The sequence below is a fragment of the Castanea sativa genome, chromosome 11 (genome assembly GCF_040712315.1).
Source record: "Castanea sativa cultivar Marrone di Chiusa Pesio chromosome 11, ASM4071231v1".
Classification (NCBI taxonomy): Eukaryota; Viridiplantae; Streptophyta; class Magnoliopsida; order Fagales; family Fagaceae; genus Castanea; species Castanea sativa.
In genome coordinates, this window is record NC_134023.1 from 5527040 (window position 1) to 5551900 (window position 24861).

Consider the following 24861-nt stretch of genomic DNA (forward strand, 5'->3'; position numbering starts at 1 on the left):
CTAATAACTCCAAAATAAATCATCCAAGCCCAAAAGGCATCATCCAGAGGTAGCACTTATTACCAGCACAAATAGTTGGATATTGGCATTCAATGCCAAGATCTACATTTACTCTAGTAACAGGCAAATAGCTGTTGCCTCACTTAATGAGCTAGACGTTATGCTAAACTCATAAATGCACACTATTTATAGGAATTAATAAGCTAACGGTTACATAGCAGGAAGGATCACTCCACATGGAAATGTACGCTTTATCACAATACTTTACTCTCTTTTTCAGTCTCTCAAATATTGACAGAGGCATCAGAGGGTTCTTGGCCAACACCCCACTGTTGTTCAAGCCATAGCCTCTTTGTTGTTTTCTTTTGCAAGATTCGTTCACTTGTGCCTGGCTAGACAAAGAAAGCATATTGTAGATTTTTTACTCTAACAAAAACCTTATTCTAAACGTGATGCTCTCCTTTTGATAATTTTTTTTTTAAAAAAACCAATACATAGTAGCCATTCTTCTAACACATCTCAAACAACCAAATCTCATCTTTACACCGAGTAAAAAACAAAATCCTGAAAGAATTTGTTTCATAACTGATACCTCATGACTCTTGGTGTTTCCAAACAAATAAACTTGGGTCCATATCCCCTTTCCCTCATTGTACATATGAAATTATTATTAAAAAAAAAATGCATCAAAAGCAATTTAACACCTAAATATACCTAAAATTTTACTGCATCTAACTTCTATATGAAAAATTTTAAGCAAGCAAAGCAACCTACCATTTAAGATTAGTAATAAAAAAAACACACACACAAGCATATAAACAAATTTAAAGAAGCAATTATCAATATTTATAGCAAAAAGAATCCAAGTTTTGCTCTCAAAACACATCTAGGGAAGTTGCCAAGTCAGCCTCAATTCAAATTTATTAAAGCTAAGTTCATGTGGAATAGGGATATTATATCTTCTCCAGCACAAAAGAAAACAAAACAAAGAAAGAGAGAGAAGTAAGCAAGGAATTTATGCTTATTGCCAACTTAGATTTATATACTTTTCTTTCTCTTTTATATAACCACTTTTCCTTTTTAATCTTGCTTTATCTATGTCCAGTCTTGTGATTTCCCCTTCAAGAATAAAATGTATTCTACGTAAATCTTTGTGCTCATATGTTTATTTTATATTTTCCGTTGTCTTGGTAATTATTTGTTGGATTTCATAAATCATGTAAGAATAGATTGCTGCCTAATAGAGCTCCCAAGTCCCACCTAAGGAGTTTACACATGGTTTTCTACTTGATTCATATATGGGGCAGAGAATACAGCATATCAATTGTGAGTGTTTTGATTCTATTCCAAATGGTATTGGGATAAAAGGTTTGGCCATCCATTACTTTTTTATTCCAAGTCGTCCAGATTTTCTAAATAGCAAATCGTGGTTCTGTCAAAATTGTCTAATCTCTGCCAATGAAAAGTAACGACACAAATCAGACCGGTCTTTGTCGTAGACTTGGTAGTCACGTCCACAAAAGTCTGAAGGAGTCCCACTAACATTTCACCAGCTGCTTGCTTGTCCAAACCAATGAAGCTTCTCAACCCCAATAGTCTTCATGTGATTCTACGCTTTACTATAACCCTGCTGTGTTTGCAACCTACAACTTCTTCTTCATTCCAACAAATGAGATTGATCGTTTGGCTTTGCTTAAATTTAAAGAATCCATTGATAATGGCCCATTTGGAAACTTGATATCATGGAATGATTCTATCCAATTCTACAACTGGCATGGAATTACACGTGGCCATTGCTATCAAAGACTCAGTCCAGGAGCAAGGACCGAGTCTCAGACAGTGCCTAACTACAACGTATCAAGGAAACGAGCCACAAACTAACTATTGTGCCAAATGAAACTGATGATGAAGAAATTCTTGACATCGTGTTAAAGAATATCTTCATTCTGCTGACTGCTGATTATGAGAATCAGAAATGAGTTTATCAATTTTGACGATCTTCATATAGTACTTCTAGTCAATTAAGAATATTGTGAAGATAAGCAAGACAAGAATATCATGGCAATGAATGTAACTTCTAAAAACAAATTAGATCGGGGATCCTTCTCACAGTTACCCTTGCAAACAAGTCATTTAATATAGGAAGAGGAAGATTTAACAATAACAGAGGCTGAGGCCATAAAAAAAAACATTTTGCATATTAGATGCTTATCGATGCCCAATGGCGAGATGTGATAGGCAAGAATCACACTCAAGCACACGGCCTAACTCTTGAAGTATGGTGTGGCGTTTACCAAAAAAAAAAAAAAAAGAAGTATGGTATGGCAGCTTATGGTTCTGAACAAACTTAGAGATTTCATTGCTTGACTGCAATGGAAAAACAGAAATGAGATTTTAGATGGGGGTGGTTGAAGCGTAGTGGCTACCTCTTCATCAACCACGACTCTTGCAGGTGTAACGCCACAATGGAATGCTTCTACTGAGATTTGGTGTGGTAATCAGAGATACTGCCGATGCTAACATTGCTGCTCGGTGTGACCTAAGGTATATGGATGCAGACAAGGTCAGCTTCAATCAATGGATCCCAGTTTATCTTGTGTTGGCCATCTGGTGGATGACTTGAAAAATTGAGTGTTCAATTGAATGGTCACTTGAGTGTTCCAATAGGGCTGTGGTCTTTTGTTAGCTTTAGAGGCAAACAATGCTACACTAGTAGAATTTGGCTGGAGGATACTCCTCCACGTTTCCAAAATTAATGGTACATGCTTTCAATAAAAGTACCAAATTTTCATTCATAGAAGGAAATTAAAAAAAAAAAAAAAGGTTCACCATTTTCTTGTCCCTAGTTCTGTACTGAATCTTCTCATCACAGGCATGATATCTCTATAGAATATATTTTGGAAGAGAACAACAGTGGCACGGGCATTTGAGCTAAAATTGGACCATATGCCAATGAAATTATTGCCAACAATGCATTAGGAAGATCATACTCTGCAATGAATTGTAAATGTGCCAAGCGTAGCAAACAAATTACACAGCAACAATGTGCCAAGCAAATTTTCCTCAAGTATCATATTCTGCAATTTGATCAGCCATTGGTTGCTTCTGTTCCAATGAAACTAACCCCCCCATACCCACATATCTAATAATATGATAAAGTTGACTTTACAAGCTTAGTAGACGGTAAAAAGATTCGGAAATCACATACATGTTGGGCTTCTAATGCCAACAATGACAATTCAATTACATGACTTTAACGGTGCTTGAGCTGAACCAGTTTCATTATTTTGTTTGACCATAGGAGATGTTGTATCCGCCTAAGCTCTAGTGTTACTTCTCTCATGGCCAGCCTCTCATCTCCCTTCTTCTTGATGCATTTTAATGCAAGCTCAGCGAATGCTTGAATATCTTCATTGCTTCCTTGGCTTAGCACCACATCATCAATAATTTGCAATATACGATTCTCTTCCATTGACAGAACAAAGTAATCTACCAAATTCATATACCCTAGGAATGTTTCTGTGGGATAATCACCTGTTAAGACTTCCACCAGTACAGCCCCAAAGCCATGAACATCACACTTTTCCGTGACATGTAGTGTCTCTAAATATTCTGGGTCTATGTATCCAATGGTTCCCTCAATGGAACTACCCTAGAAAAATTCTTCTCCAGGCGCAATTGAAACCGAAAAACCAAAATCTAATACTTTGGCAGTCTAGGACTCATTTAAAAATAGATTTGATGATTTGACATTCAAATGGACTATTGGCCTTGGCCTACCATAGTGCATGTGAGAAAGAGCATTGGATGTCTCAGTGGCTATTCTTATTTCTTACACAATCAAGCCATGAGATCTAGCTAGGAATCTCATTGCATTAACCATGGAGATGATCAAAGAGGGTGCCATTGGAGATGAGCTCAAAAACCAATAGGGGAATTTCAGTTTCAAGGCAGCAACCATAGAGTCTCATTGCGTTCTTGTGGCTGATCAATTGTTTAATTGTGACTTGGTTTAAGAAGAAATCTACCATCATCTCAAAGGACCAATGCATTGGAGGGCCTTTGACTTTAATAGCTACTTCCCGTTTATCTAGTGTTCCTTTGTAAACTGTCGTGATTACAGAGCCGAGGATTAGATTAGGATCGCGGTTATTAGTAGCCTGTTGTATGTCCTTGGCAGAGAAAATCTTGATTGGCTTTGATCTCTACCTTGGTTGCAGGTGATTTTCTTTTCTAGTAAAATTGCTCCATTGCGGATGAAGTATTCTTCTCTGGCCTCAAATAACTGTCTTGCTTTCTTCATCCTAATACTCTTCTCTGCCCATAAAGTTACTAAACAAGCGGATATCACTTCATGTGTACGTCCAAAAAATAAAAGAGAACCAATCTCTACTAATTATGATATATTTTGCCCTAAAAAGGGTGTGGATGAAATGAGTCAACAATTATATATGTACATGATGATAAGCAAATGGCCAAAATCCATTTTAAGTAAAAGTTACCTCCATAATTCATATCATGAGTATTGGAGCAAATTCAAATATGTAGTTAAGAGAAAGTTTTCAAGTACCTTTATAGAAAGGCCACCAAAGTTAGACCAACTACTCATCACAGTGTAATCAAAATCTTACCAATCAAAATCTAATCAAAATTTGATATGAGATTTATCAAAAAGAACCCCAATCCAACATCTAGAAAAAGGCCTAGATAATTTAGTATTTCTACTACTTTATTTTTCTCCTTATGATTAAAAAAACAAGCAATATTAAGGAATATTTCCTTCTCTGTTTCATGTAGTCCTTCAAAACTTATTCTAAGTACTTGGAGAATTTCATTTTCAGGAAACTCTTTTAGCCTATTTAATGTACTTTTCCATTCATTGATACTTCTACCATACAAAAACAAACCCAAAATCTCAATAGCTAAAGGAAGCCCATAAGCATAATATACAAAATCTTCGTACAGCTTTAGATAATCTTTGGGGATGAAGAGATTCATCATCAGTCAATCCATTAGCTTTGTATATTTCATCTACTCCAAGGATCTGAAGCAAATGCTTATCTCTTGTTGTTATTATAACTCTACTACCTAAACCAAACCAAATCTGATTCCCTACTAACTTGTTTAATTGGTCTAATTGATCTACATCATCGAGAACAAGAAGAATTCTTTTATGACGGAACCTATTCTTGATCATAAGAACTCCTTCATTAACATCTTGTACACTTAAATTTTCATTCAAAATTTGAAGAATGAGTTGTTGTAATCGAACTAAACCATCTTTTTCACAAACTCCCCTAACATTAGCAAGAAAACAACAACCTTCAAACTTATCTAAAACCATACGGAAAACCTATTCCTCCCATACCCCAAATCTCAATAATGCGAACATCGTCACCCTAAATCCAAACATGACTCTAATTTCTCCCCTCGAGAAATTATTTCTACTAGGTTTTTAGTATTTTCTGAGAATGCATAACTTAATTTATGCCATAATTCTCCCAAAATGTTTTGGATAATTAGTGACTCAAGCCTGCAATGAAGAGAATAATATGTGGTTAGAGTAAACCACAATAAATACGTTACAAATAAGTAGAAAATCCAATTTTCAATTATTTTGATTGAAAATTAATTGGCTCAAGACAAACTTGAAAGAACTACAAACATGTATTTAGGTCTACATAAGGTTCAAAACAACACTATATATGAAGCGAGTGTTATGTGAATATTTTAAAGAAAGAAATATCAAATTGGATTACCTATCTTGTACATGCCATCCTTTGAGATTGGCTACTTCTCTCAAAGCAGTTCTCCACATTTGCACCTTCTCTGTATAGTCCTTGAAACGTTTTTCATGTTTAGCAATGGCTTGGGCAAAAGTTCCTACTTGTTTTCATACGGTAGATGGATCCACATCATAAAAAATTGGTAGAGCTGTCATTTTCATTTCTTTCATGCACCCAATGATCTTTACAAGTTCATCCAAACACCATGTAGAAGATGCATAGTTTCTTGAGAGAATGACAATTGCAAACATTGATTCTTCTATTGCTTTCATAAGCTCTGGTAAAATAAATTTTCCTGTCTCAAGTTTTTCCTCATATCTAAAGGTGAAAATGCCCTTTTTTTTAAGGCAACATATAGATGGTCGGTAAAATTATTGCGTGTCCTTACCTCTAAAACTAAGAAAGACATTATATTTCCATTGTGGTGTTGAAGAAGAAAATGATGACAAAGATGAGGCAGTTTGAGTGCTAATGGCAGTCATTAGAATATATTGGCAAATCTTGAGCTACAATAAAGATTAACAAAAATTACATTCAATTAAATTTAAAAGAGAAATTAAAAGGAAAAAAATGAGAAGAAGAGAACAATTTGATGTGGAGGAATACATCCTCTGTTCTCAGTCAAGTCAACCACTCTTTTTTCTTTTTTAAACAATGCAGGCATGCAAATACCCTTTACTTCCAGGAATCGACCTGGCGAAATTAAACTTATATAATGGTATTTATCACTACAAAATAAACTATGTTTTTATTAATTTTTTTTCTAAGTATCAAACCTCTTGATCTTTATATTCAGGATGAACCCTTCCCCATGTCAATACATGCGCTCATTCTATTTTCACACCATTGACCAATCAATGCTAAAATGATGCATCCTTTTAGTTTTCCCAAAAAGAACACTCCATATGTTCTAAATTCTTAGTCCTCTAGTCCCATAAGGTGGTCCTCTTTTTAAAGTCAATAAATAAATTTTGCAACTTATCTTTTACTTTACCTTTTTAATTAAGGACAACGCATTATTCTCTCTAAAAACAAAAAGACAACACATTAAACATTGTTCCCTTAAAAAGTTAAATTTTCTTTTCTTTCTTTTTGATAAGTAACGTAAAAATATTATTAATAATAGAAAAAGTGTCAAGCCGAGTACATTGGGGATGTACTATGGGGGCACAAATCAGGAATCAAAAGTACAACGATCAAGAAAAATAGGAAAAAGAAGAACAAGAGAAATGAAGAAAGACCACACTCCATGCAAAGAGAGTATGCAAGAAAAAAGACTTAATCTCTAACAAAGAACGTTCACAACCCTCTAAGCTTCTAGCATTCCTTTCACGCCAAATGCACCAGATCAAGCAATGAGGCAATAATCTCCAAACATCTATGTGACGAGGTCACGCAAGCTTTCCTTGTCAAGCCTCAAAAAACTCAAGAACAGTATGAGGCATAATCCAGTGAATACCAAACAAGCAGAAAATCAAAGACCACAACTTCCAAGCTATGGAACAATGAAGCAAAAGATGATCCACCAACTCTTCACATCTCTTACACATATAGCACCAATCAAGCACTAGCACACAACTTTGACGAAGGTTGTCTGTTGTTAAGATCTTACCAAAGGAAGCAAACCAAGAGAAGAAAGCTACCCTTGGAGGAACCTTCGATTGCCATATCATTCTCCATGTGAAGGATAGATTTTCTTAATAGGACCAACGATATAGAACGGAAATAGTAACATGCCAACAGTTAGCTATCACATAATAATAAAAATATTATGGGGAAAATTTTTGTAATTTAATATTTGGTATAAGGGGAGAATAAGTATGGACTCATTTTTAGTGTGTTGTTTGTTACATGAAAGTGGTCAAATAAGTAATAATAGTAACTAGAGATTAACCGTGAATATAAAGTGAAAATTCATTCATTGGCTTATTACATAGGGTGATTTAATATCTCGCAATGGAGATTGAAGTAATATAAAGATTATAAAACTAAAGTATTATTCATAAATAAAACGTCAAACCAAATAATCCGTAGAAAACAGTTGGTATAAAAGAAGAAATTCAAATATATATAAAATAAATAAATAAATAAAGGCAAAAAAACGCAAAGACCCATAAACAAGTTTTATGTTCTTCCACCTTTCCTCTGCTTTATCATCATCCAAATGGATTGAACCCAAATTAAATATGTCTAAAAAAAAAAAAAAAAAGAGAATTCACAAGCATTGCATAAAAGAAGAGAGAGGACCTTGAGGATGTGGATCACGTTGTCAAGGAGAAAGAGAGGCTCGGAGCGAGTAAAGTCTCATATTGAATAATAATAACGAGCGAATAATTAATATAACATAATTGGCTCAAACTTATAAGTTTATGCTTTTGGGTTAAATAGTATCCCAACACATTTCAATTGGAGTCTCCAAGGTGTTATATTATGTAATTGCTTCTTAAATTTTAAGATTGGGCATTGGGTATTGGAAGCAAAGAGACGTAGTCACGTGCAAGCATGCACATATATAATAAGGGATTTCTCTCTAGACAGCCTGATTGTTCTTTCACAAATTGAAGATGCCAAGAACTGTTTTGCACTATTTATGATATCATCATATTGAAAATGTAATCTTAAAATTCAGTGAATTTCTGTTGTGTTATAAAAAAATTATGACTTTGCTAATGGATTTGCACCATGAGCTATGCCCATAAACTATAAAGGGCTTTCTATAAGTTTACTAGTGATTTGCTTAGTACTTGCCAAAGATCATTTTTCCCTTGGTGTGCATAAACAGATGGAAAGTATGCTAAATTAAACCTCTAGTAATACATAGGTTCGGGCCGGCAAAATTGGGTTCTTGGCCCATCAATTGAACTATCAAATAGTTGGTTCTAGGTCCATGGTGTGAAGAAATGAATAAACCCTTGAACTAAATAGTTTGTGGAAGTAAGCAGAAAGTCAGAAACCAAACCTACCAGGTCTAGACATTATATGGCATTGGGTTAAATTTGATGCATATAAGCAAACAACTATATTTGCTAATGGCAGTATTCTAAATCCTTGTATGTGTGTGTGTATATATACAACTGTTATGGGTCAAGTCAACAAATCTTTTTTTTTTTTCTCAAAACTCAAAAGTAAGATTGGATGTTATCAAATTTATTTATAAAAAAAAAAATAAGGAAAGAACAAAGACCCAAGAAAATATTTACGGTCCGTTTGGATTGAGGGGAAGAGGGGAGCAGAGTAGAGTAGAATAGATTTAACACAAAATTAACTTATTTTTAGCCAACACTACTCTACTTCCCTCCTTCCCCCTCCATCCAAACTGACCATTATTCTTTTGGTGAAACAAAGTAGGTATGCAAGAAGTCATTTCTATCTTCCGGACATCTTTTAGGAATAAGCCATTGAAAATCAGAGCTGGGACAAAAGAACATTCATAAAAAAACCTCTTTTTGAGGTCAATTTTACCAACACAAACTAAAAACTACACCTCTTTATCAATTATAATTTTTATATAGAAACAGAATTGAAAGTTTGGAATTTTATTGAGTCTTTAAAAAAAAAAAAAACTGCGTTCTAAAAATTATGATTACCGCACTGAATTCAAGAAAGAAGCTACTGCTACCCAAACACTATTTTATTTTAGTGAAATAATTTTTATTTGATAATCACAACTGCTACAAGAGGAAAAATTCAGAAATCAAACAGGAAAACACAAAAAACCCAGAAATAAATTTGAGCTTTCTTTTCCTTTTCCACTGTTTTACCATCAATCAAACAGAAATTGAACACAAACCAAAATTTAATAAATAAATAAACAAAAAACAGAGAATTCACACAAAGTATTGAATAAGACAAGAGAGAGGACCTTGAGAATGCGGTTCACGTTGTCAAGGTCGATGAGATGAAGATAGAAAGAGAAAGACACAGTCTGTTGAAGAGGAAAACATAGTCCAGTGAGAAATTGTGGCGACTGGAGAGTATAGTTGCAGGAGTGAAGTAGTGTGAACATGACAATTACCCAACAACAACAGCAAGTGGACTACAAAAGAAAAAAGTGAAAAGAAAGAGGAAATGAGGGAATATTATTGGTGGGACCACCAAAGACACAAGGTTGACCAAAAAACAAAACCCATTTGCGTGGCTTTTTTTTTTTTTTTTTCGATTACACACATCTTGTTTCAGTTTATCTTTACCTTTATCTTTTTCTTTGGTTTATCTTTTCCTGTATTTTTCATTTGGTTTTTTTTTTTTTTCCTTTTTTTTTCATTCAATTATTCTCATTTGTTTTGGATCCTTTGGCTTGTATTTCTTTTAATATTTTATAAATTACAAAACCCACCCTTAAGTTTCTCCATAACTCATTTTAATCCTCTAACATAGTTTCATTTTAGTCCTTTAAATTTTAGATTTATTCAATTAAGATTTTTCGGTCAACTTATGTTAAATTTTTTGATAAAAAAAACCTGTAAAATATTTTTCAATTATTAATTGAATTTTATTTATAAAAATTTGAAGAAAAATTTAAAGATTGAAAAATTAACTACAACATATAATAAAAGTTTATGAAAAAAAAATCTTAATTAAATAAATTTTAAAGTTAGAAGACCGAAATAAAAGAAAACAAAGTTAAAGAACTTAAATGAATTTTGCTTACATTGTATAGATTTGCAGTATTACACAATTTTTATAAATAAAATTACATATATACAATTTACATGGAAGAATAAAATCATGGATTGAGGATACTGAACTTCCCACAACTATAGTTGTTCTTAACATCAACAGCCGAGAGTACCATAGGACCTAGCCCCATGATTAATGTACCATTTATACATGTTACCAAACCCACCATCACCAATTTCCTCACAAATAAACTTATCAAGCATTGCTTTGCATCCTGCATTCTCTATTATGAGCTCATGTAGTTGGTCAAACCCAACTACACTAATAATGAAAACATTATCAAGATTTGTTTGTTTTCTAAATTTATGTAATTAGTTATTCTTTTTATTTATTTATAAGAATTAGTTATTCTTCTTTAATTCACTTTGATGGAAGTACGTTATATATATATAGTTAAAATGGTTGTGGGAATTTAAAAATCATATATTGGAAACCTCACAATTTGCCAATTAAGCTGCAAAGCTATTATCAAACAGATTATCAATTTATCAAATAAATAAAATCTAGAAGAATTCATCAATTGAAGATACCCAATGAGTGTAGGGCACCCAAGCTATTTCCTTGTGGAACACACAGAGGGAAAAGCAACCTTGAACGAGAGAGAAGATTTTCTAAACAAGAGAGACTTTCAAATGTACACTAGGGAAAAAGTAGACCCCAAATTTGTGGTGTGAATGTAAATAGCTGAGACTTGGTTGATAAAAATCTCTTTTGTGTTTGTTTGTTTATTAACAAGCCAAGCTTAAATTTTATTTTTAGGCTTATTTGATAAACTAGCGAGGGGAACTTTTGAATCTACACTAAAGAAAAAGTAGACCCCAAAATTGTTGGGGAAAAATAGGAATTTGCCCCTAATTAATTTACAAACTATGTAGCAAAATTATCCTATTTTGACCGATTTTTTAAACTCAATTTTAACAAAATTGAGTTACAGGTGAAACTCAACATTAGCAACGTCGAGTTCTATACATTTTTTGCCACTTATATTTTTTTGAAGATATCAAGTTTACACCAAGTTTCAAAATAGGAGCATTTTGGTAAATAATTTCAAAACAAGTGATTTTTGCTACATACTTTTCAAATTAGGTTTAAATGGCTATTTTCCCCAAATTGTTGTGATTGTAAGTAGCTGGGATACGATTGATAAAAATCTCCTTTTTATGTCTATTTATTTACTAACGAGCCAAGCTTAAATTTTATTTTTGGGCTTTTTTGATAAACAAGCTCATTACAAATATTGGGCTTGATAAAGCTTGAAAATAGGCTTGAATAATAAGCCCAAAAAATCTTTCTGCCGTGCCCCTGTGATTTCCATGGTGGTACACATGGCCCACCTATATCCATTTATCTCATTTTCCATGTCTAATAAAATATATATATATATATATATATATATATATATATATATTAAAGTACTAGAATTCTTAGATTTATGGGAACCTAGAAGCAGGAGGATTGAGAAAAATTATTACCTATCAAACTCAAAGACACTAATGTTGTAGAAAAGAAGAGACAGAAAGGCAGCCCCACCAAAGGTTCAGTAATGGTTAGACCGAACTTTTGCAAAACGTGTGGAATGGTGTCAATGTAGAAGGGAAGACATTTGGTGAAGCAACAGTTGTGTATGGGCCCATTGAATGGGGACAAGACTTTAGTGTGTGTGTGTAATGCAGTTTGTGGAGTTTCTATGCTTAATGAAAATGAGAGGGAGTGAGAAGTATAATTTTAAATGGAAGAAAACAACATATTATTGTGGAAAATTTACAATGGGTAAAGAAAAATTTACCCATGGAAAATTCACACACTTTCTGTCTCGTCTGGTCATGGGAGTACTCTTATAGTGGAGAACTGGTCAGAACTCTTGTTGTTGACTCATGCTTTTTTCTATTTCTATGGTGTTGAGGTTTTTTTTTTTTTTTTTTCTGGGGCCCATACCCATTAGGAGACAACCCCAAGTCAAAGAACTTAATGTACTTGGGGCTTACAAAACAATCTTTGCGCTTTGGGACAACCATCAAACCTCATTTCTGTGAATGACCCCCTTAATGGAGAAGTTAATGTACTTTTTCATCTCTAAGTAGTATGTACTTAAACTGCAAGCCAATCTTTGATATAAAACAAAAAGTACCGCCCATGAATGATCATAACAAAATGTTTTATTCTTTGGATAAAAGGTTAGAAAACCAAATTTGGGAACTTAAGAAATAAGTTGAATTCCATGGCATATTTCAGTTTCAGGAAAAAATAAAAATGGAACTTAACAAACAAGTTTATCTCCATGGCTTATATCAGTCTTCATTATATATAAGAGAAGAATGTATTGTACTAATATTGAAGTGATCATTTGTTTGTAGTAGTAGTAGTAGTAGAAGTTCATAAGTATTGATGGCTTACATTCCTCCACACAAGCGTCACTCATACGAAGCTGCTAGTAGCAGTGAATCTAGTGATACGCATAATAGACCCTCACCAATCCCAAAATCCCTTGTTCCTCAATTCAGAAGAAATCTTAATTTGAGGTTGCCACCTAAAACCTTTTCACAAAGATGTGGAAATATCGTTTATAATTATGCAAAACAGGCTACTTCCACATGGTTTCCTGTTGGTTTGGATCACAATCACCAGTTTCCATCTTCTGTACATGTTACCCCAGTTCCCTTACAACTTTTTGGGAGAACAACAGGAACAAATCCACTAGTTTTGTTCAATAACAACAACAATCATCCAGGTAAATGTTATAATTTTTCTGCTCAGATTTTTTGTTTGTAACTAATTATTAATAATGGGTTTGTTGGTTTTGGTTAGTTGAGCAAGTGAGGAGTCCATGGGTATATATAGCAGAAAATGTTGTGTCAGACTTGCTTTCTTCTTTCGAGAATGTCAAGGATGAAAAGTTGGACTTGGAAGACGTCAAGCCAAAGTTGGTTGCTAGATTTGGAAAAATTCTTTTTCATGAGTAAGTCATGCTTATATTCTATTCCATGAGTCATTGTTTTTGTTAATAGTTTGTTTGTGTTTGTGTTTGTGTTTTATGAGGTTGGCTCGAAGAAGTGAGTGAGATAAATCAAAAAACATGAGTATTAGGATGACACTCATTTGTTATGCACTTTGCTACCTCAAACCTAAACTGTCAATTCATCTTTATCTGTTGACCAAGAAAATAACTTAAACTTCATTAATCCAAAACTTTAATGATACACACAGTTAGTTAAGAGTCACAATATGATATGAAGTATGTTGCTGGTGTTGCTACTTAGCACCTCCTCACCTTACAAGATCTAGGTGGAGAGTGAGGTCATGAGTTTAAGACATACTGGACGCCTGTGTAACTTAAAAGAGGGCATATCTGGTGTCATTTATTACTAGATATTTGTCTCAACATTACTGAATCTTGTCATATAAAGTTATTACTGCAAAAGCACAAGGTCACACATAGAAGTTGTCAATAAAACACGGGCAATTTGTTTCTAATGCAATTGTGCAGTTTATCAACTATAGTCTACTCTTTTTATCTGGTTCTGTGTCTATTGGTTGCTACATTATCCTGGGTTTCTCATATTTGATCCTAGTGGTTCAGGACTTCAGGTTAAGGCTTTTCTAAATTAACTAAACCTAAGATTTCTGGTTTTACCTTTTTACTTTTTAGCCTAAATAGACATGAGATTTCTAGTCTTACCATATCATTTAAAATGCCCATGTTTGAATTACAATGGGGTTATGATCGGTGTTCAGTACTGATTCTAACGTTATATAGGCTTAAGGATTCCAATCATGAAAATCTTAAATGAAACTTAGATTTCATTAATGAGGCCAGCCTATTTTTCTCTCTTGACCTCAACAAAAAGAGCACAGATATATCTTTGTTCTATGCAATCAAATACAATTTCTGATACAATTCTTTTAAGGCCTGTTCACCACGCCCACATCATGCCAAAATCAGATCCTCGAACCATCCCTTACTATAAAGGATTTATAAGCAGAAATTTCTCCTACACCCATCATGCCAAAATATTATCCTCAAAGCTTTCTAAAGACGACACACATATAAGGCCTTCTAACAGCTTCAGAAATCCAGTCACTCTACGCAGCCCTAAAGTTTGCACCCAGTCACCCTACGCATCCCATAATTTGCACCCATAAAAGTCTTCCGAAAATGGTCATGCTTCTTACCAAGTAGTCATAGCACTTACCCCAACAGAGCTTTGGTTAAATATGGTCAATTACCTTGCTCCTAATTCACCATAATTCTGTAGGGATTCACACCAAGTTGCACTCTACCAAATGGAACTTAAATTGAACTCACCCCCATTAAAGAAATACCTGGGTGTTCATTTCATTAGCCATACGAGTAACATACTTTTAAGTAAAGCAACCACCCTTTGATAAAAGAACCCTGCTTTTACTGGGTTTGAGAGGTAATTGGTAGATAGCCTTACCTCCAATTTTGGTGAGGCTAATTCCCTGATTCCAACCCTTGACACATCACTTAAACAGAGGGCACTTGCCATTGCAAACCGTTGATAAATACAGATTTTTTGATCAAGCCAATTGTTTCTCATCCTTTCTAAAACAATTCCATACTACAGTAGCTTTATGAGGACAACCCATTGGCATAGCATGATAGTTCATAGGTAGAGCTCCCTACCTTACTAAACAACAAAGTAGCCAACTCTGCATCTTCAAAGACCCCCATTGGGGCTAGCTTACTCCTACTCAAGTTGCACTTTAACCCGCAGACTACTTTAAAACACAAAATTGTAGATGAAATATTCACAATCAAGATAGAGCCTTCCTCAACAAATAAGAGAGATGAAATTGTTAAGAGTTTCATTAGAGCCTTCCACCACTCTAAAACCAGTCAGAGAGAAAGAAAAGAAAAGAAAACCTTCCTCCATAGTTGTCAGTAGCATATGACTAAGACCCTTTATAATTTGGTAAATAACAATGAAGAAAATAGAAACCCTTGTCTCAACCCTCTAGATTTGTCAAAGAGGCTTGTAGGCAGCACTAAAAATCTAGTAGTGATGAAACAGATAGCTATTTATTTCTTCCATTTCTCACCATAACAAAAATGGTCCAGTATGTACAAAAGACAATTCTAATTCACATGATCATAGGCTTTTTCAATATCAAGACATTCAATGGCTATGAGAATTGAGTCTAATCTTTATCTCCCTTCCAAAAAGCAATTTGGTACTTGGGCATTATTTTTCCTAACAATGGTTTTAATCTATTGGCTAATGCCTTTGTCAAAATTTTATACATACAACTGACCAAATTAATTGGTTGAAAATATCTTATACTTCTAACTCCCATATTCTTCGGCCTTAGAGTTTTAGCATTGCGAGGTTTCCCAATGCTGTTATTACTGTATTGGCTAATACATTTGCCAAAAGTTTATACGCATGATTGAGCAAACTGTTTCAACAAGAATCTCTTATACATCTAAGTCCCATTTTCTTTGGTGCTTGGGTTTTAGCATTGAAAGGTTTTTCAAAACAGTAAAGAGGCATAAACTTACTGGAAAAAATCTAAAAAATCCCTCCTTCTCCACAATTCCCCAAAATGTTGGAAATATGCCATAGTGAAGTCATCCTGGCCTAGAGCTTTATCTCTAGTGATTTGTAAACGATAGTGATAAATGCAATGATAGTGATTTGTAAATGCCATTATTTAGTAGGTGTATTTGCTAGCTAGCAGTTAGTGATAAATAGGTGTATTCACTTCCTTTATTTGATTTTTGGTTTTTTATCAGTAAGTGAACATAAGCACTTAATGGTCTTGAACCCATGAAATTGGCCCTTCACCCGATTCTTATGGCAAGAGCATCTAAGCCAGAGCTCATTGGCAGCTTCTCTAATAGATTTAATGCCCTAGATTTTGTACTAAATGTATTGATGTTGATGTTTTGTAACTTTGAAGATTTCACATATCAAATTTGTAATAAGAGAACCCTTTAATATACTTGGAAGAGTTAAGTAGCTACAACTTTCTCATGTAGGAGCCCTTCCAGCGAAGAAACTACAAGAGTAGGTTTGGCTGCAGAAACTACATTGAGTCAATTGAGGAGATCATTTTACACAAATATTCCTAATTCATATATGGAAAACATCAAGGGAGAAGTTGCCAAAAAGATTAAAGTTGATTTTGAAGAGGAAAAAGATTTATACCATGTAAAGGTATTTCTTTTACTGAATACCTCTGCTTATTATATTCACAATTATGCCTTTTGATTTAGTTGGCCACTGACTTCCCCAATTTACTTTCCCATTTTGTATAGTTGTCTGATGCCACACTACCAGATTCAACTATTTCTTGCAAATGCAGTGTGATTAAAGAAGACAAAAGGCTTCAACTTTGTAAGGCAAGTTTTCTGCTTAAAATTGGTGCACATTGCATTCAAATCATGCTTAGGTCTGAACTTGTTACCTGGGGTGCTGATGATTTGTTTTCTCCTGTTTTATTAATTTTACGTGACAAATACATGAATTTAACGTGAAAAGTACAGAGTAAAAAAGATGATGAGGTTTAGTATCTCCTAGTTGCTGCCTTTTTTTTTTTTTTGAACAAATGGAATTTTTCTTACTATTTAAGGTTTGGGATTTGATTCATTATGGGGAGAGAGAGAGAGAGAGATTTGGGACTAGCATTGGTGAAAAAGAAAAAGAATCTCTGATTTTTTTTTTTCCTTTTTCTAGGTATATTTGACTTTCCTTCCAATTGATTATTATGTGTGATTTAAGACTTATGTTCAAATGTCACTATTCTTGTAGATTGAACTACACCAATTGCGTCATATGGTCATAGACATATCGTGCCTTGATAAAAACTTAGACCTAAGGCTGATGCTATCCACCAAGAGGACCTTAACAGCTCTCACTGTAAGTTTCATGTCTACATTTGCTGTTATTTTACATTATTTAAAAATAAAAAAAATTGGTCATTTTCATCCCAAAATCATTCCAAATCAACATAGTCTTAAAGAAAACTACACAAGGAGAAATCTCTATGCTGGAGCTTTTATGCATCTGAATCCCCCACTTCTGGAGGAGAAAATATGTGGTATAATTTTTAATTGTTATGCATAGACGCGTGTCTCTTCAGGCAAGAAACTTACCAACATCCACCTGAGTTTCCAGCAAAAAGTTTCCTCTAGACAAACATGAATTTGGTATTTGCAAATAGAAGAAGGTTTCTATAAATCAAGTTTTAGTTTTGACTTCTAAAAGAGTTTGTTTTATGAGGTAACAGATTTGGACATGAACATTTTGGTCAGGAAATGGTTTCGCCTATCCTAAAGATTTAATTTTGACTCATTTTCTATTTGTTTATTTATTTACTAAGCTTTTAATCACAAGCTTTGCACATGAGAAATTGAGCGTTTTATAGAAAAATAATAATAATAGTTGTGTTCAAAAGCTTTATATAATTATATAGGATGAAATAATTAGTAATAATCCTTCAAATTTTTTTAACATTATTCAAAGTACGTAAAAAACAAAGCAAATATATATATATATATATATGTATGTATGTATGTATGTACACACACACTAGGGAAAACAACAATAGAAAAGATATAAGGATGGCACCTTTTCTTTTTCCTTTCACGGACTTTTTGAGCAGAGGTGAAGCAAAACCTGGCCTTATTGTCTCCCAACCTTTATTTTATGGCAAACTAGAAGATGCTAGTAAGTACGAGCAAGAGGTGTGCATTAAAAAATCTAGTTAGAGTTAAAATTATATTGGCTGAGTTAATTGCATATAATTTTTACTACAAAATAGATTATTTATATTACAAATAAATTAAAAATTTTTTTTTTTTTTTGATAAGTAATAAAAATAATAACTTCATATCTTATGAACATATTTACAAACTAACACAATCCAATCTCAAGTTTGTATAAGTATAATTTTTTTTTATATATAATTATATAAGTACACTTTTATACATACACACACATGAACATATAATATTATGTATACTTAAATCAATGATTGTACTCATTGTTCACAAACACATTATTATGTTTGAGCTGACTTATTTAATAGTTGAGAGCACTTAAGCTTGAACTTGGTTCATTTACTAAATAAACAAACACAAACAAGATATTTCCCAAATTGAGCTCGAACTGTTTATAAATCATAAATAACTTGGTTCATCTACAGCCGTAGTACATGTGTGTGTGCATTCAAATGCCTATGTATACATGTGAAAATAAAATAAAAACATATTTTTATCATGTTGAAGTTAAGTTTAGGTTAAAGTTTTTTGGTCCTTATTGATAGAAAATTTAAGATTCAATATAGTAATTTCTTCCCTCTACATATTTTAGTAGGAAGGATTAATTATCATCATCAATATATATATATATATATATATGATAAATTGTTACTAGAAGTGGGAGAGGGGGATTTGAACCTTAGTTCTCCTTATAAAGGAGACTAGTCAATGGCACTAAGCTACAAGGATCTTGACATTATCATCTTCCTTTGTATGAAGCAATTGGACTATAAAGAAAAATAGAAGAAAAAAAATAGAAAAAGAAAAAAGTTGAAAATAGGGGTGGGATTGGACTAATCTTTACCATATATATGGGATAGTTGTAGCATGGTATTTCTTTCTCCTAAGCGTCTAAGACTTAAATTTGTGACCAAACTAATTTATTTACTCTCCAGGATGATGAGATGCAAAGCATTAGAAGTCTTATTAATTCTGCAATTCTAGATCAAGATGTGAAGGGTGGGTTGAGATGGCCCTTGGGGAAGGCATCTTCTGGAGGTAGATATTGTGTGGTGGGGGTTTGGCACACAATAGCTAAAGATTATAAAAGTTCATCATTGAGCCTGAAAGTGAGACATGCTGATCGATATGATTTTAGAACTTCAATTGGAGAAGCTACAAGGGAGATAAATCTGAAGCTGAAAAACATTGTCTCATTATTACAGGTAAGAAACGTATATAACTGAGATGCTTATAATAAGTGAATAAGGAACTTAGTCCATGAAATCTAATTAAGGAACAAATGTCCAACTAGATTTGTTTTGTAACATTCTTTCCTGTAAGAACCATTCCAGAACTTTACTTCAAATTAAATTTTGCCATCACATCATTAGATTATGTATTCTATTTCATATGACTTAGATGTCATTTGCTATCAAATCCATAAATTCATACATTTAATGTTTTTGTGATTTAGTTAAGTTTACTAGCATTTTATAGGAGATCCGAAGTATTTTAGGTTTTATTTTCTTTGATTCCAAGTTAGTGTTTTATCAGTTACTATCTTATTAGATTTTTAGTTTACTAGTCAAACTAGGAGTCCGACTTCAATATTGCTTATGCTTCTGGTCTTTTGTTGCTTACTACAGCATATAGACACAAATTGTTATGAGTATCTTTTTCTCTTTCCTTTATTTCTTCATTATGTGTTAAGAACTCCTCTTTCAATTTTCAGGAACAGGAGGTTGAGGTTAGTTCAGTTGCTGAGATGCTCAAAGACCACTTGAAATTGATATGGGATCATTTCTTATGCTGTGAACATTTTTTGACATGAAATAGCCAAAAAGGTGGCGAAAAGATAAAAACAGAAGGGACACCATCCGGAAAAGGGCAGTTTGAATATTTTTGATATGTTTATGGTGTATTTGCTTACATCTTATGGCAATTTCAAGGCAATGGGCATTGATTCAGGATTATAGTTTTTAGTATAAGATGATACGTCATCTTGTATTGGTCAGAAAACTATTTAATCATAGGGTCTTGTTATCAGTTATTATAAAAATCCAATAAACTTTGATAAAGAAAACGACTAAACCCACATCCAAAGACACCAAACATAATCCAATTGAATTTTAAACATAATTAGTTGCATTAATCTATGGGAGAAAACATTGGTATACTTTTGCAAGCTAGAAAGTATTACAGCATGACATAGGTTGAGTCCAACTCTAAGTGACAGAATGAACCCTTGTTAGTAGGATTCGCACAATAACTTAGCTCAGTTCTACTCATTCAGTTTTCAATCACCACTGCAGTCCAACAATCAATAGCAAAGACACACTTCACTCACAGTCAAAGCTACAAAATAGCATGCCCAAGTAAGGAGACAAAACAAAAGAGGTTTATTAACAACATTACAACATATAAGTCCTAACAAAATAAATTGTTGTTGCCACCCGATTAGAGACCTCCCTAATTCATTCCAAAGTGCAAAATCTACTGATTGATCAACCTAGAAGGTAACATTATCCTCCTTTCCATGCACTCTTTATATTAAGATATGTTGTCCACCAATTCCAACCATAATGGAGATGAGATCATTCATAGCAAACTAGATGTCATATCTGAAATCTACTTAAAATTCCTAACATTTCTACAAGATTATGAAATTTGAGACAATCTATCAGCAACAATTTAAAAAAGAAAGCATTTAAAATGTAATGGTATGTTCAAAGGACCTTGAACCTACAACTATCGGCAAATTCAAATCCATTTCAAAACTTCCTGCTCTATGAAATTGTGGATGGCATAAGCATATGGTCATGCCTACTGAAGTTTGAAGTTTCAAAATTGGTGCTGACTAGTAATAGACTAAAAAAAAAAGTCCTCAGTCCACAAAGCTCCCACTTTCGTGGGGTCTAGAAGAGGAGATTGGTAGGCAGCTTTACTCTTTTTTTTTTTTTTTGGGAGAAGTTGATTCCAGCCCGGTGACTAGAAACAGACAAATGGACCAAAATCCTGATACTCACATATTATAATAAAATTAAATGATACAGCCTCCAACAATGGATTAGAACTAAAAATTTAAATCCATCAAGAAGTATGAGTAACTTCATTATCAGGGTGATAGAGATAGATTATGCAATGAAGTGATGAACATGTAAAGGCTTATTTTTATAATTTGTCTAACAATTGGAAGACCTCATCTTCCATATTGTAATTATGTGGAAGGAGGTTCCATTGGGTCAGTAACCTGTTGGTTTCATTTTTAACGATACATTTTAGGCCCAAATCCAAATCTTTGTATGGTTACTAGCTATTAATATTTTACTTGTCCACTGCCTTCTACAACTTTATCGATTATTTTATAGAATAATTTTGGGAAACAACTTTTACCCTTAAAAGACATAGAATTTAGCAACAAATCACATGATTAATTTCTTTCATCAATTCTGCATTTTCTTTGTGTTAGTTCCTATTCAAATTAGGTTGGTATTTTAATCCAATGAACGAGCATCCAAAGATGCAAATAAAACAATGCAACTTAAAAAGGAGACATACCTTGGCATCAAATGCAAAAGAAATCGAATGGAAACAGTGAAGAAGAAACTTGTTTCAAGGTTGTTTTCAGATGGAGGAATATTTCTTCCAAGTTCGATCAAGACGTTCTCATTTTCTTCGATGGTGGATACAAATTGAAGTCAGAAGAATCATCATCATTGACAAAGTTCTGGGCCATTGATGAAGAACCCAAATCAAACCCATCACTAAAAGTTGAGCCAATTCCCAAATCTGGCAGACCCAAGCGCAAATCGGACCCATATGATGTCATATTATTTGGAAGCTCCATACTAGATGGCAAAGAAATGTGGCTTGTGTCATCAAGGACAAGGACCTGAGGAGGCTGATATTTTCTTACCATATGGTGACAGTCCATCAACATGAAAGCCCTTCAAAGGAGAGTCAAACTCATTATTAGCTGATTCATTTCTTTTCACAAGAATTTTATTAATTTTTATGAAATGCTATAAAAATTTTTGATAGATATGAAATGCTATAAACTTTGATAAAGGAAATAATTAAATCCACTTCCAAAGACACCAGACATAATCCAATTGAATTTTGAAAAAAAAAAAGTATTGCATTAATTTTATGGAAGAGAAAATGGTGTACACTTTTGCAAGATTTCCACAATTACATAGGGCGTAGTATAACTCAAAGTGATTGCATAAACCCTTGTCAATAGGATTTCGCACAGCAACTTAGCTAGGTAGGATTTGGCAGTGTACTAATAATCTGACTTTTCTCTTTAAAAATTATAGTTGTTTTTTCAAAGATAACTGGATTACATGTCATATGCTTTCTAATACATCTTAAAGCAAATCGAATAAACAAAAAGTAATGAATAAATGGTCTAGAGCTTGCAAGATTTTAGAACATTGAACACTACATGATTCAGCTTGCCTTGATAGATCTAAGGCTTTTTGTTCTCTAAGAGTTTAACTAAAAACACCTAAACCTGTTTCAAATTTAATTTAATATCATTACAATAGGAAACACTAAAAGATTTACAAAGAAAAGGAAAGCAAATATAGAAATTGTCAAAACAAAAAAGAAGTAATTGCTTAAGAACAAAGAAATCTCAATTATCTTTAGCTTTTAGCAGTGGTGGTAATGCTCAAAAGGTGCTTGAAACAACTTGGCCTTCCAACCTTTTCTTTTTCCCTTACTATCCCAGGTTGATTATTCTTCAAACAACTGGCAAAACAATGAATGAAAATTATTTTTAACTTTAATGATTATATAGGCATCGGGTTAAATTTAATGCATATAAGCAAACAACTATTTTTACTAATGGCAGTATTCTACAGACTTCTGAGTGCAAAACACTGCAGTCCAAAAGGTATAGTTGTCTCAGAGAGTTGCATCAACAGTAAGGAATTTTTAAGCTAGGAACTCATGGGTTCAGCTGGACAAACTCAATTCCTAATATATATATTCTTTGTATTATTTAAAAACATAAATGCTCTGAGAGAATGACAATGCTTCATATGAATAAACATTTTTTTTTATTGTACAATGACACAAAGAACAAAAACAGCACTAGAATGATGATGACAACAATAAGGCTTCTTGAGTACTCATTGAACCCATTGGAAATATGTTTGTAAAGTGATAACTTACTCAAAAGCTGCTTGAAACAACTTGGCCTTCCAACCTTTACTTTTTCCCTTACTATCCCAGACTGATTATTCTTCAATCAACTAGCAAAACAACAAATGAAAATTATTTTTAATTGGTTGTTTAGCTGTTATGGTTCAAGTTAAAAAATAAAAAAAAAAATTTCTCAAAAGTAAGACTGGAAGTTATCAAATTTATTTATAAAAAAATAAATAAATAAAAGGAAAGAAAAAAGACCCAAGAAATTTTTTATTCTTTTGGAGAAACAGGGCCAACTCTTTCATCCGGGCATGTTCTAGGAATAAAGCACGGAAAATGAGAGCTGGGAGAATAGAACATTCATAGAAAGCCTCTTTTTGACATCAATTATACCAATTCAAACTAACAACTATGCCTCTTTATCAATTATTGAAAGTTCGGAATTTTATTGAGTCTTAAAAAAAAAAAAAAACTGTTGTCTAAAAATTACGATTTCAACACAGAAATCAAGAAACAAGCTACTGCTACCCAAACATTATTTAATTTTTAATTTTTTTTATTTCACTTTTCCCATTATAATAGTAAGGGAAACATTTTTATTTGACAATCTCACGACTGCTACAAGAGGGAAAATTTAGACATAAAAACAGGAAAACACAAAAAACCCAGAAATTTATTTTACTTTTCTCCCCCTTTTCCACTGTTTTCTCGTCACTTAAACATAAATTGAACACAAACCAAATATAAATTTAATATTAAAAAAAAAAAAGAAGAAGAAACAGAGAATTCACAGAGAGTATTGAGTAACAGAAGAGAGAGAACCTTGAGGATGCGGGTGGATCACGTTGTCAAGGTCGATCAGATGAAGAGAGAGAGAGAGAGAGAGAGAGAGAAAGACAGTCGCTTGAAGAGGAAAACTACGGTGGTATTGAGGAAAACAGAGAAAGAAATTATTTAAGCAAAAGTGAAAGAGACGACTCATTTGCTTTATTAGAAAAATGAGAAGACAATTTATTTTTATTTTTTTTAATACGATAAATAAAAGATAGAAAATGGTTTTTTTTTGGTTAACTTGATCACAAAAGATAGAAAATGTTTTTTTGCATAAACTTGCTCACAGCTCACAGGCCCAGTCACACAACATAATAAAAAACACATTTTTTGGGACAAAATACATTTGATGCAATTCCTTAGGTTTTCCATCTTAAAATTTATCAATGCAATTACTTAACTATAAAAAAATAAACTTTCATCATAAAAGAAAAAATGCATATAGCAGAATCTTTAGAAAACAACCTAAGGAACAATGCTTAAATACTTTATCTAAATCTTACCATTTTTTGTAATTATTAAATAATAAAAAATATTCCTATATATATATATATATATTTATTGTAGGTAACATAAACTAAACCCATTTAACAATAATATATCACAAACGTGTAGAATTAATTCAAGTGAGAATGAACAACTAAATAGGACTAAATTCTCCAACTCCCCTACTTTTTATGT

General features: G+C 33.0%; 1 protein-coding gene and 1 long non-coding RNA gene across 10 annotated transcripts; one reads left to right on the plus strand and one right to left on the minus strand.

Annotated features, from left to right (window-relative positions):
• Positions 1-1935: 1935 nt before the first annotated feature.
• Positions 1936-24332, minus strand: LOC142615791 (uncharacterized). Of its 8 annotated transcripts, XR_012840853.1 has the most exons (6): positions 24172-24332; positions 23374-23453; positions 21751-22139; positions 9649-9822; positions 5760-6292; positions 5426-5533 (listed from the first exon to the last, which is right to left on the minus strand). It is a non-coding gene; the product is annotated as an uncharacterized LOC142615791 (long non-coding RNA). The 8 variants fall into 8 exon arrangements; XR_012840854.1 differs by lacking the exons at positions 5426-5533; positions 5760-6292 and adding an exon at positions 1936-1953; XR_012840850.1 differs by having other exon boundaries at positions 5450-6292.
• Positions 12376-20265, plus strand: LOC142615789 (uncharacterized). 2 transcript variants are annotated; one of them, XM_075788618.1, is made up of 7 exons: positions 12376-13194; positions 13272-13422; positions 16480-16645; positions 16747-16830; positions 17240-17347; positions 19146-19415; positions 19925-20265. In XM_075788618.1, exons 1-7 carry the CDS (start codon positions 12852-12854, stop codon positions 20021-20023), a joined length of 1221 nt encoding a protein of 406 aa, XP_075644733.1. In that variant the 5' UTR covers positions 12376-12851; the 3' UTR covers positions 20024-20265. The 2 variants fall into 2 exon arrangements, with proteins under 2 accessions (XP_075644733.1, XP_075644732.1); XM_075788617.1 differs by having other exon boundaries at positions 16468-16645; positions 19925-20261.
• Positions 24333-24861: the final 529 nt, after the last annotated feature.

Bases quoted from the DNA above. Each gene is read 5' to 3' on its own strand.
- LOC142615789 (XM_075788617.1), top strand. From the start codon at position 12,852: ATGGCTTACATTCCTCCACACAAGCGTCACTCATACGAAGCTGCTAGT. The intron at 16,646-16,746 runs GTATTTCTTTTA...CATTTTGTATAG, and splicing joins AAGATTTATACCATGTAAAG to TTGTCTGATGCCACACTACC. The intron at 16,831-17,239 runs GCAAGTTTTCTG...CTATTCTTGTAG, and splicing joins AAAGGCTTCAACTTTGTAAG to ATTGAACTACACCAATTGCG.